The 12,315-nt window shown below is 41.1% G+C and overlaps 1 protein-coding gene and 1 pseudogene across 1 annotated transcript; both read right to left on the bottom strand.

The window, feature by feature from the left end:
• Nucleotides 1-4,538: 4,538 nt before the first annotated feature.
• LOC140522784 (calcium-binding and coiled-coil domain-containing protein 2-like) lies at nucleotides 4,539-5,621 on the bottom strand (annotated as a pseudogene).
• A 4,614-nt stretch (nucleotides 5,622-10,235) lies between these two features.
• On the bottom strand, nucleotides 10,236-11,739 carry LOC140526164 (boLa class II histocompatibility antigen, DQB*0101 beta chain-like). The gene is made up of 3 exons (XM_072642145.1): nucleotides 11,420-11,739; nucleotides 10,819-10,929; nucleotides 10,236-10,341 (listed from the first exon to the last, which is right to left on the bottom strand). The coding sequence occupies exons 1-3, from the start codon at nucleotides 11,505-11,507 to the stop codon at nucleotides 10,238-10,240; spliced, it is 303 nt and encodes a 100-aa protein (XP_072498246.1). The 5' UTR covers nucleotides 11,508-11,739; the 3' UTR covers nucleotides 10,236-10,237.
• Between the last annotated feature and the right edge of the window lie 576 nt (nucleotides 11,740-12,315).

The raw sequence follows: 12,315 nt of genomic DNA, 5'->3' as shown, positions 1-12,315 counted from the left end.
TTAGTCTGTGCCCTTGATGAGACAGCCTTGGTATTGTTACAACTGTATCTCTAATTCTTCATCTCACGGCAAATGTCAGTAACCATGAAAGATAAACTTCAAAACATTTATAATATAATTTTGTTGCAATAACCGAACATCTCTAGGTTACCTTAATAGGATGAGAGTATGAAAGAACTTAATGATTTTTTTAACATTCCTACTCTAAATTTGGGGATGCTATTTGTTTCAAGTTCCTATTTTAAATAACTAGGTGAATGAGTTCTTTGATTTGCCATCTATCTGCTTGTTAATGATTATGCATTCATATATGACATCAAGTCTGCACAGTACCTTCTCTTTTCTAGGTGATATAATGACTTATACATACTTACATTCTAAAAGGGGAAATGGGACAAAGATTTGATGTGATAAAAATGTAAAAGTTTAAGTTTCATATCAACTTTATTTTGAGAAAATCAACAAGACTCTTTTCTTAAAAAGAAATCGAAGTTTGTGGATATAACTGGCTTCCAAGCATTTCTGTCAGTAACAATGACAAAAGTACAAGTAAATATAATGTTTCTGGAGGATATACTTTTAATTTTTTTCTTTTATCCTGAAGATAATTAATTACAATTAAGAACAAGATTGAGCAAGTAAAGCACTGATCACCCTTAAGGTTCAATCACATACACATAGATGAATTTTTTGTTGTAAAAGCATTTTTTGCTTTCATTCACCATTAGGATAAACAGACTTTAATTATGTTTTAGTATTGTAAGTTCTCAAAAATTGATTGTGGATTGTACATACAAAATTGCATTAATAGCAAATCACTCTCCACCCCTCACCCCCACTTTAAAGTTTTTCTCTGATAATATTAAGAGACAGAAGGGTTCATTTTACAAATCAAGATTTCATGGATCCTTTTAATATTTCATTCATCCTGTAGATGGTATTAATTGTATCAGGGACAGAGGGCAGATAAAGATAGAAAAGTGAAGTGGTATGCAAAACCTGAAATTCTCTGAACTCTCAGATGAATTATGGGTTCTTAATTGGATGTTCTTATAGTTCTGTTATTAATAAGGTTAACTCCATAAGACAAGAACTGGTTTTCACCAAATTAACTAGTTACTGGAAGAACAAATGAAAGAGGTTCAATTAGACCTTACTAAATTGTATGAGGTCTTATCGCTAGCAGCTTTTAGCAGAATTATCTAGGAACTCTGCAAGTAACCTGGAGCCAGGGAAGCAAATCTACTAGAAGGAGCCCTGTCCAGAGCTGTCCTAGAAATAAGGCCTATTCCAGAATTCCCAAGAGAAAAATGTTTCCCAAGATGTGATGGTACATGATGCAGCTAAGAACCAAGAAGAAGCAAAGTTATTAATAGATATTTGGAGTGGGTTATAAGGGGCAAACTGTATTGAGGACATTTCATTTTTTTCATATAAGTCATCATTAATGTTTCCTAGTATTTGTGATTGCCTAATAAAATATGTGATTCTTTAATCTTTGAGGTATTGTAGACCCTCCTATGATGAAAGTGGAGAAAACAGTGATGGGAAAATTTCAATTTTTGAAATTATATTTTATTATGGCTTTTCTCCTGAACACCGTGTGACCCTGAAACCTATTTCCTGTTAACCTCAACTGGCTTAAAAAAACAAGTGGCGAATAGGGCACGCACCCTGGAGTCAGGAAGACAAAGTTCAAATCTGGCCGCAGATATTTGATACAGGATGTATGACCATGGGCACGTCACTGAACTTTTTGTATCAAAATTGTCTTGGAAGCCAACTTTTGTATCAAAAAAAAAAAGAGTCTCTGAATCAAGGGAAGATTTTTGACATTTCCAAGATAAGAATTCAAATGAGAAAAAGAAAAGAATACAACCTCTGACCATTAAGATTTTATTAGTGGAAGAATTTCCCTAACACTGAGGCTTACTGACATATAAATTCTTTCTTCTCAATTAGCCTCCTATGACTTCTTTAACATGAAGCATTATAGGTTTTATAACTGCAGGATTTGGCAAACCCAGTGTTTATTCTGTAATCTGACTTACTTTACCTACTGAGTCTATTTAACTGTTAAGTGTTTAACTGTTTACATTTCCTTGGGAGATGTATGAGATTATGTTCCTACTTAAGTTTCTTCAACTTTTATGACATTGAAGGAATAGTAGGATTAGGAATTGATCTTTAAAAAAACATTTCATTACCTGAAAGAAAATGAGATTGCAGTATGTAAAAGAATGTATTTCTTTTCTATTTGACATACTTTTCTCTAGAAAGACACAATCATAAACTCTAAACTTTTTCAAGGCTTTTTATTTTAATCCTGAAGTTGTGCTTGAGCAGAAGACCTGAGATTTTAACCTCTATCATATCTATGTTATGTTATGGTAGATTTATTTCAGCAGCAGTAGCCTCCTACACAAGCTCAAAGAAGAGATATTTCTGTCTAACTGAGTTCATAGGCTTCAGCAGGTTGCCAAAAGGGTTCTGGACACAAGAGATTAAGAACCCACTGCCTACAGATTATCAATAGCTGGATTTCTCACCACTTCAAACTTGATTTGTCCCAAAATAGGTTTACCATATTTCTCCCCAAACTTTCTTTTCCTTGCTGCCTAGTTTCCAGGCCCCATCTCTCTCCATCCTCTACTCAGTTATCAAATTGATCTTTCTAAAACAAGTTTAGGTCACCCTTCAATTCTCTCAACAGTTGTGTTCAGGAAAAACCAGTACCTTCGATGATGTGGTTGCTGATCCCTTTTCAGGGCTGTTTTCCATGTTTGGTGTCCCCCTGTTCCAACCTATTCTCACCTGTGACTCCAAAAAGTTGCAGCATATGCAGCAATCATACCCCCGTTTCGACAGATGGACCAAACCAAATTGAGGGTAACCAAGGGGTCTCAAATCCGTTGGTGAATTAGAGAGGTGTCTACCCCAAGCACATGAAGACTTCCCCTGGTAGAATGGGTGGATGAGAACAATTTGTTGCAAAGGCCATGAAGGCAGCTGAAGCAGGTGATGTGGAGTGCTTAGAGCTTGGTTAAACACTGAAGACACTAAGGTCATCCACTGCATCCTGAGCCATCACTACTTGTCTTGATTCTGTCCTGCCACTGGACTGTGATGACGCTGGAGGAGTAGTGAGGCTGATGACTTCGTGCAACTCTGCCTCACTTAAATCCAATTTATGCATGAATCAAAAGACATCACCGATAACATTATTCTATTATACCTCAAAGTCCTGTGGCAACAGGCAAGTGATGAAGCAGCAGGTGCAGATACACAGAGAGCTGTAGTCACAACCCTGAACACAGGCAGCCCAGGCCATAGAGTCATTTCTCAGCAGTGAAACTCCACAGCCCCCTCGGTATCTGAGCAGCCTTTTAAGGATCACACTGCTCACCTCCTGGTGTGAGGAAGGGGGTTAGAAAAGGTGCCCTAAAAATTGTCTGCTTATCCAACGCTGGCCTGATTACCATGGCAGGCACGGAATCCCATTCTGGGATCAAAACACAATAAAATGTACAAAATGTACAAAAACATCTTCAAAGATGATTCCACTCATCATGGGCTCCTTATTGCCTTTAGGATCAAATATAAAATCCTTTGTTTGTCTCTTAAAGCCCTTCATAAACTGTCTGCTTCGTACCTTTCCAATCTTCTAATACTTTAATGCCTTGATGTACTGTTTGACCCCTAACACTCCAATCCCCAACTCCCAGCATTTACTCTGGCTGACCCCTTCGTCTGGAGCATGTTCTTCTCCTCATTTCCCTAACATCTTTCAAGTCTCAGCTAAAGTCGCACCTTCTGCAAGAAGCCCTTCCAAGTGCTCCTTCATGTCAGTACATTCCCTCTGAGGTTATCTTCAACATTTTTCTGTAAAGTTCTTGTTTGAACTGAGAATGCTGTTTCGTCCCTTGCACCCTTACCTCAAGAGCAGGGCATGTTTTTTGCCTTTCTACATATTCCCCCAGATTAGCAGAGTGTCTGGCTCTCAGGATGCTCTCAAATATTTTTTTTGATGTGAAAACATAACTTGTGATTTCAGGGTCTTGATCAAAGCCACCTCCATTCATTCAGCCTCTCCTGTGGAAATCCTGCTGTTATCTCTAAGACTTCCTCTGCCATGACCATCTCCTAGGTGCTGCTACATGCATCTCTAGGGCATCTCTCATGTTTGCTCTTTGTTTCTATTTCTAATTTTCTACTACAGGAGAGGCCTTTATTAATGCCCCCTGAGACTAATGTAGTATCCTCTCATATGAACTTCTCAGCCTATTGAAGTTACTATTAGGGGTATCCTTGACTCTGGTGTGTCCTTCTAGGTGCTTTTCCTAATGAATTCTTAGTATTTCCTCGTTTTATTTTATTTTATACAGGCCTTCTAGTTTTATCATCCAGTGTTTTCCAGACTTGTTTCTGACATCCCATTTCTCATACCTCATATCCATTTCCCCCATAACCACTATTTTTTTACTAGGTGGTTTTATTTTTCTTTAACAATCAAGAATGAACAGAATTGTAAGTATCCATTATTCTTGCTTATCCAGAACTGAAATCTCTGCCTGAAGCTGATCAAGGTGATCAAGGCTGGTCTTCAGCCTGCTGCCCATTTTCTGAGGATAAATTCTGGTTCTGCACTTTAAGCCAAATTGGTTCTGTCTCCCAACAGCCCTTCTGTCCTTTCAGACACTCATTCTCTTCATTCAGTTCACTGATCCTCTGCTAATCAGTGATGTCTGTCAGGGATTCTTGTCTCCCGTGCAGTTCCCGGGTCTTTTGGAGCTCACCTGGCATGTCTTTCTGTTTCTGGAGACCAACACAGGTGCCTCTCAGCTCCTGATTCTGTTGATGCAGTTCCTGGTTGAACTGCTCAGTCTCCTCTTGCACCTCTCCCTGAGTGGTGACCACGAGCATGTCTTCCTCACTTTCTGGATATGGAACTGGAAAGGGACACTGACCCCCAAAACAAAATAACACCATTGACCCTGGGAAGGTAGGAAGCTTTAACCTGTACTTGCTGCAAAGACAATTTGCTGTGGAGGGCAGCAGGCAAAGCAGGCCCCATAAAGATGTCCTATTCTTTGGTTGTCTTCCATCCTCCCCTAAAGATGCCAACAGTCTTTCTGGTAGAGAATGAAATGCTGGGTGAGGATGTAATGGCATTTGATGTCTCCTCTAGGGATATAAAATTTCTCCAAGTGCTTAACGATGATCTCAGAGAAATGGCAGTGATGCAGCAGGATGGCTGACATTGGAGGTTCTTGCCTGTGGTTCTCCCATGGTGGGGGAGTCTTGCAGCAGCCACAAGCAATTGTGTTGCAACAACAACCAGGGCTGGGGGGAGGATGGGGAAGAGGAGGCAGGGAGTACCACAGGGTACAACTTCTTTGCACCCACTCCACCCTTAAATCTACTATTCTTAATGAGGGCATCAACATCCTTCATGTCATCCATGTCTGAAACTTCAACGTCATCTTCACTCTCCCAATATATCCAGTCACATACTAGTTGTGTGTGTGCATGCGTGTGTGTGAGTGTGTGTGTGTGTGTGTGTTGACCCCTTCTGATTCAGGCCTCCATCACCTTATGATTATTGCAAAAGTATCCAAATTGTCTCCCCTCACCAATCCATCAATCACAGGTTAGGGACCCCCACATATACTCAGTAAGCTCCAGTGTTTTCCTATTACTTCCCTTTTCAAAACATACAATCATGTGCTGGTTACTTAAGATTTTCTAACTGCAAATGCTGTTTCCTTTGCTTTAAAAAAAACACAACATATTGATTTTTTCTTTTTACATTACCTTCTTATATGAATACATCCTTCCCCTCCCCTAACCTTTTAAACAATTATTTAAAGGAGAAAAAACATGACCAAAAAGCAGCCAATACAGCAAGTGTGTCTGATGATGTATATATCAATTCATACCCATAACCCTCTGTTTCTGCAGTGGAGAGATGTCCATATCCTCACCTTTTTTAAGGGGCCCAAGTTTGGTCATTAATATATGGCATTCAGTTTTGTTGATTTATTCCTTCCCTTTATATTGTTATAATTATTGTATATAATTTTTTCCCAGTTTTATTTCATTTTATAATAGTTAATGTCTTCCATCTTTTCTGAATTCTTCCATTTCATTAAATTTACATAACACGATATGGTTTCTCCATTAAGGAGACAATGAGCACTCATCTTCTTTCTATTTCTATGGTGTCACAAAAAGTGCTGCCATAAATATTTTAACCTATATGTATGTATGACATTTTGTTGTTGTGAATGTGATAAAAGTATGTATCTAAAACTGAAAGCTAGCATTACTTGCAGGGGAGTAACACAAGACATTTTCGCAATAAATGACAGGGTAAAGCCAGAGGGACTTCATTTCCCCACTATTTTGGGCAACATGCTACCCATAGAAAGATCACTGGCTTTGAAATGAGAACATTAGTTCGAATCTAGCCTCTGACCTTTACTACTTTGTGACCTTGGGCTCTGGCTTGGGCCCTTTTCTCTTTTTCCTCTACATTATTTAGCTTGGTGACCTCTTCAGCTCCCACACATTAAACTATCATCTCAAAACAGATGACTTTCCTATCTCTTTGTCCAACCCTAACCTCTTTCATGACCTCTATTCTCCCATCTCTGATTGTCTGTTGGACATTCCTAAAATGGATGTACACCAGAAATCTTACACTCAACATGTCAAAACTGAGCTTATTACTTACAACACCCTCCAACACCACCCTTTCCCCATCCTCACTTCTCTATAGCTGTGACAGGTACCACCTTCCCCTAAGTTACACAGACTCACATCCTTGTCAGCCTTGACTCTACACTCTCATCTCCCACATTCAGTCATCTGTCAAGTCCTGTCATTTCTACCTTGATAACATTTCTCACATACGCCCTCCTCTCTCCTCTAATATGGCAATCACCCTGGCCCAGGCCCTACTCACCTTAGGCCAGAACTAATACAATAGCCTGCTGAGGGGTTTCCCTGCCTCACAGTTTCTCCCCTCTCTGGGCCATTCTCTACTCAGATGTCAAATTTCTCTTTCTGAAGTGCAGGGATTTCCTAAAGACTCATGATGGAAAATGCTGTCCACATCCAGAGAAAGAACTGATGGAGGCTGAATGGAGATCAAAACACATGATTTTTACTTTCTTTATTCTTTCCATGTGTTTTTTCTTCTGTTCTGTTCCTTCAAAATATGACCAGTGTGGAAATGTTTTACATGACTGACACATATGGCCTATATCAGATTTCGTGCTATCTTGGGAAGGAAGGAGAAAAGAAAAATTTGTAACTCAAAATCTTATAAGAAATGAATGTTGAAAATTGCCTTTCCATGTAATCAGAATAAAATCAAATACTATTTTAAAAATAAAGTGCAGGTATGACCATGTTATTTTTCTATTTGACAAACTTCAGTGACCCTCTAGTATGAATAGGAACAAAAAGAAAATTCTGTTTGACATTTAGACTGTGAGCTCCTTCAAGGCAAGGACCATTGTCTGCCTTTCTTTGTATGCCAACACTTAGGACAGTGTCTGGCACACAGGAGGCATGTAATTAATGCTTACTCAACTGATTTGACTAATCTTATGCAGCTTAACCTTCCTCATCTGGAAAATGAAGGGGTTAGACCAGATGAACTCTGAGGTCTCTTCCAGCTCTAGATCTATAACAGATAATCAAAGGGAAATGCTTGATAGAAAAATGTATGAAAGGAAATAATGAAGTCCTTGAACCCATGCTGTATTACTTTGTACTCTATACTAAAATTCTAATGGATTAGAATCTAGGGGAATCTGCAAACTGAAATACTGCTCACAAACAACATTGTTTCTGTACAAAAAGGAAAAGTCGATGAGGGATCTTGGGCGTCTCACCCTTCACCAGCCATTTAGGGAGCTGTTACTCTCCCCACATCTCCCCAGCTCCCACTTACTGCTCTAACACTGACAGGCTTCTGCACTCTCCAGAGAGGGAGAAGAGCCCAACTTGGATGCAGAGCAGAGGAGGCCCAGCATCCTCATTTCCACCCACACTGACACTTCTGCTACTGGTCAAGAAGGGCCTCCCATAAACTTCATTAGGTAAAGGTAAGTTCTGGGCAGCCCCACCCCTTCCATGGAAATGAACTAACCACAAAATCCACTGATTTAAAAGCATTTGCTGCTAAACATTACGGGCAAATGATGATGATTTTTAACAATTAATTTCCTTCTACTTACCCCAAATGGCACTAATTCGAGGGAACCTTAGATGAGATTCCATTATCGTTACTAATAAAAAGCTAACAAACTTCTACAAAAGGTCCAGGAAACAGCTGGTTTCATAGTAGATTTCTTAACTGCGACTAAAGGGAGACTTGTTCACTAAATAAGCGTTTGAAGAAACCAGAGGAGAAAACAATTTTGATGATTTGAAGCTGAGAAGCCTTTGCATGACAAGATTAATAGCTAAAAGGTTTGTTGATGGGGGAAAATTGTCTTTGCCTCAGTTGTCTCTGATGAAGGAGGGGCAGCTAGGTGGTACAGAGCACCAGGGCAGGAGTCAGGAAGACCTAAGTTCAAATCTCACCTCTAACACTTGACACTCACTAGCTGTGTGACCTTGGGCAAGTTGCTGAACCACAATTGTCTCATCCTAGGTCATGTCCAGTCACTAACAATGAGAAAATGGAAATTAAAACAACTGAGGTCTCACTGATTCCCCAGCAAATCTTCCAAGGTGCTAACACATGAAAATGGTTCCTCTGGGAAGGACTACACAAAGACAGGCAGCTTGATGTCCTACTTGTGAAGTTATGCAGTGGTACAACAATTTGTGAAAAACAATTTGGAATCATGCTTAAAAGTGTCCAAATCTCTATGCCCTTTGATGCTGAGGTCTCACAGCTTAACATATATGCCAATGGTGTAAAAGATGAGTGGAAAATCTCAGACATGTACATATATCAAAATATTCATTGCAACACTTTGCAGTCGCAAAGAAGTAGAAACAAAGCAGGGGCCCATCACCTGAGAAAAGGCTAAGCAAATTGTGGCACAGGAATGTAATGGAATTGTGCTGCAACAGAAGAAACAAAAAATACAAAACATGGGAAGACTTAAATGAACTGATACAGAACAGTGTGAGCAGAACCAGGAAAGAAACACACTCAGGACTACAAAATGGGGGAAATGATGCTGAATGTTATATAACTAGAGTTACCAAGCTTGGCCACAGAGGAGAGAAAATAAACATTTCATGGAGGAAGTAGGGAGATTATAGGTATGTATTGATGCATATACTGTTGGATACATGTGATCTCTGTGACGGTTATCAGGGAACTTTGGAGTAAAAATTTTGTTATAAGGAAAAGCAATGGGGTTAGGGTATATATTAAACAATGAATATAAGAAGAACACAAAATGTATTACTAAACCTTTGATTTTTTGCAAGTGTAATAAGAGACACAGGATAGGCCAGCACAGGCTACCATATATCACGAAATAAGAACTGAGCAGAAGTCACAGAAGAGTCGTCAGAGGAATAGATCACCAGAATGAGGGGGCCCAACACATCGGAAAATCAAGGATTTCTGGGCACGAAGCCTGTGAGGGAACTGGTATCTGTGTAATATCAGGAAATATCTCAGGAAGGCCACTATGTTGTTGATTAGCCAACTTCTGTAGGAAGTATGGAAAGAAATGGACAAGAGGCCACCAGGATGAAAAGGTGTGGATGGATCGCAATCTGCACCTCTGGAGAGATTTCATACTTTGACAGAATGTACAAATCCCAAACGCTGAAGTTTCCTCCTCTGCTCCCCTCACTTTGTCTCCGTGTCACCAAGCACCAGTTGATTCTCAGTCTTCTAATTCTTGGGTGAAGGTTCAAGGGATAAAAATGGATTTAAAAAAAGGTACAGAAACAAAGGAGGGTGGAGGGGGTCTTTGAAGCTCTCTTGGAGAAATATCAAGAGTCCAGCCAGTCAAAGGTACATGGAAGGAGCTATGCCAAGGAAGGGGTCAGTGAAGCTAATTCCTGGAAATCTGGGCAAAAGCAGGGGCCTCCAAACATGAAAGGGAGGCTTGGGGACTCAACAGTTCCAGGGGGCACAGGCTCAGGGATCAACTCAGGAGCCCTGCACAGGACACAGAACAAGCACAGAAGAGTCTACATGGGGGTCTGAATCCAGAAATAGAACAACTTCTTACCACTAGGGGCCCCCAAGTCACTTCTTAGCTTCAGGTCCCACTAGGCAGACACTGTAGCTATGAGAATCCTGATCCCACCTGGGTACAAGGATCTTACCCGTTGGTTGTGAACCATGACTTCCTGGGAAAGGAAGAAAGACAGATATACAAATCCTTGTAAATCCCAGAGCCACAAAAGCAAAGGGCACCAAGGTTCTGAGCACTGTGGGACAGGGGGCTTCTGCTATTGTTTACTCCAGTACAGGAAACGACAGAAGAAGCATTTAATGGATGCTTCATCTATCCAGTTCCAACTGTGTGAGTGGATGGGGGAGGGGGAATGCCAGGGGGCTAAAGGCTGGAACCTGAGACCCCTCCCAAGGCTGTTTCTACTGTGAATATGAGATTCCCTAAGACCCTTGAGCCCTGGGATCTGGCCCCTTCACCACATTCTATAAGTTCCTGGGGGCGAGTGTAGGGAGAAGAGCTGCAGTCCGAGTCAGACCAGCCCTTCACCCCTGACCTGGGGTCAGATTTCTGGCACAATCAAATATCCTCTCTGTCCTAGAGAATATCATGGATGGGAGGGGGCCTCAGGCCTTTTCCCAGACTATCTCACCTTTCTGACTCCTCTTGTGGACAATGAGGCCAACCCCAAAGAAGATCAGCCCCAGCACGAGCCCCCCAACTCCACTCAGCATCTTACTCTGGGCAAATTCAGACTGTGCTTCTGCAGAGGAGAGACACCAAAGATCAAAACTTTCCTTCAAGAGCCAGCCCCATGTGGGGAGCAGACTGGTCTGAAGGGAGCTTGAGAAGGTAAGTAAATCCTGTCTAAGAATGCATTGATGTGCAAAGGGCCTTTCAGGACTCAGCAAGTGAAAGCTCACCAGGAGAAATGACATCAATCCATCTCAAAGTCTAGCTCCCCAACGCTAGGACAAAGGGGCCTATAGGCTAATCATAGAGTCCAAGAGGAAGGGCAGCTCCCAAGGTGGGGGCCAGTGAGGAAGCTGACAAGGTCTCCATAGTTCTTAGATCAGCACTATCATTAGGGGGCTGGGCTGGGAAAAGGAAGGAGGGCAGGTAGCACCACATGGGGTTTGTATCAGCCCAGGGCAGAAGAAAAGAGGGCCCAGGATACACACTGAGGGGATCTCAGAGCTAGCTCCATATCCTGACCAATGTTAGAACTGGAGGGTGAGGGAGCTCTATCTCACTCCAGTCCAAGATGACAGGTTTCTGAAGGCTGGAATGCTCCACTTGGCATGTGTAGACATCACCACACTTGGGGGTCATTTCCAGCATCACCAGGATCTGGTAAGTCCAGTCTCCATTGCTGACCAGGCCTGTGGACACAACCCCAGCTGTCTCCTCCTGCCCATTCAGGAACCACCTGACCTCAATGTCCCCAGGATAGAAACCAGTGACAGAGCAGACAAGCAGGTTGTGGTGTCCCAGGGGAGCCAGCTTTGATGGATACACAGTCACCTCGGGCTCAACTGGAAGAAAGAAGAAAGATGTTGAGTGAGGAAGCCAGAGTAAGTCTTCTTAGTCCAGCCATCACCTCTGCCATGTGATCCGCATCCAACCGCATGTTTCCTCTCCTTCCCAGGGCCAGAAATGGGCATCTTGGTAGACATTAAATTCCTCCTGAGACTAAAAATCTGAACTAAGTTGCACCTAAGTTACTACTCTTCATTAACATATATGTTTGAACTGAAGTGGTTTCTGACTTTAACCTCACAAGCTGATAGATTTATATTCTTGTTTGAAGAACAAGATTGCTTGTTCTCTTGCTTGTCTTCTAATTATACTCATCACGCTGAAAGAATGAGATTCTTCAGGAAATGAATCTTACACATATGACACAAAAACACTGATTTAACTTGCGTAGGCTATGGAATGACTACAAATTCAGATCAAACAGAAAGATCACTTCTACTTACAGCTCATTATAGGAATTTAGCCATAAATTACCTTGCAAATGAAAGTTTAGTAGGCCTTCTAAAAGTCACGCAAAAGAATTTTGCAAAACGTTTCTTCCTAAAAGTGCTTCCCTTTCTTAAAAACAGTTTAAAAGTTATACTGACATTAAAAGGAATTAAATCTTTAT

The sequence above is a fragment of the Notamacropus eugenii genome, chromosome 2, assembly GCF_028372415.1.
Source record: "Notamacropus eugenii isolate mMacEug1 chromosome 2, mMacEug1.pri_v2, whole genome shotgun sequence".
Classification (NCBI taxonomy): Eukaryota; Metazoa; Chordata; class Mammalia; order Diprotodontia; family Macropodidae; genus Notamacropus; species Notamacropus eugenii.
Note: the sequence above shows the minus strand (reverse complement) of the source record. Positions and strands in the feature narration are given on the sequence as shown.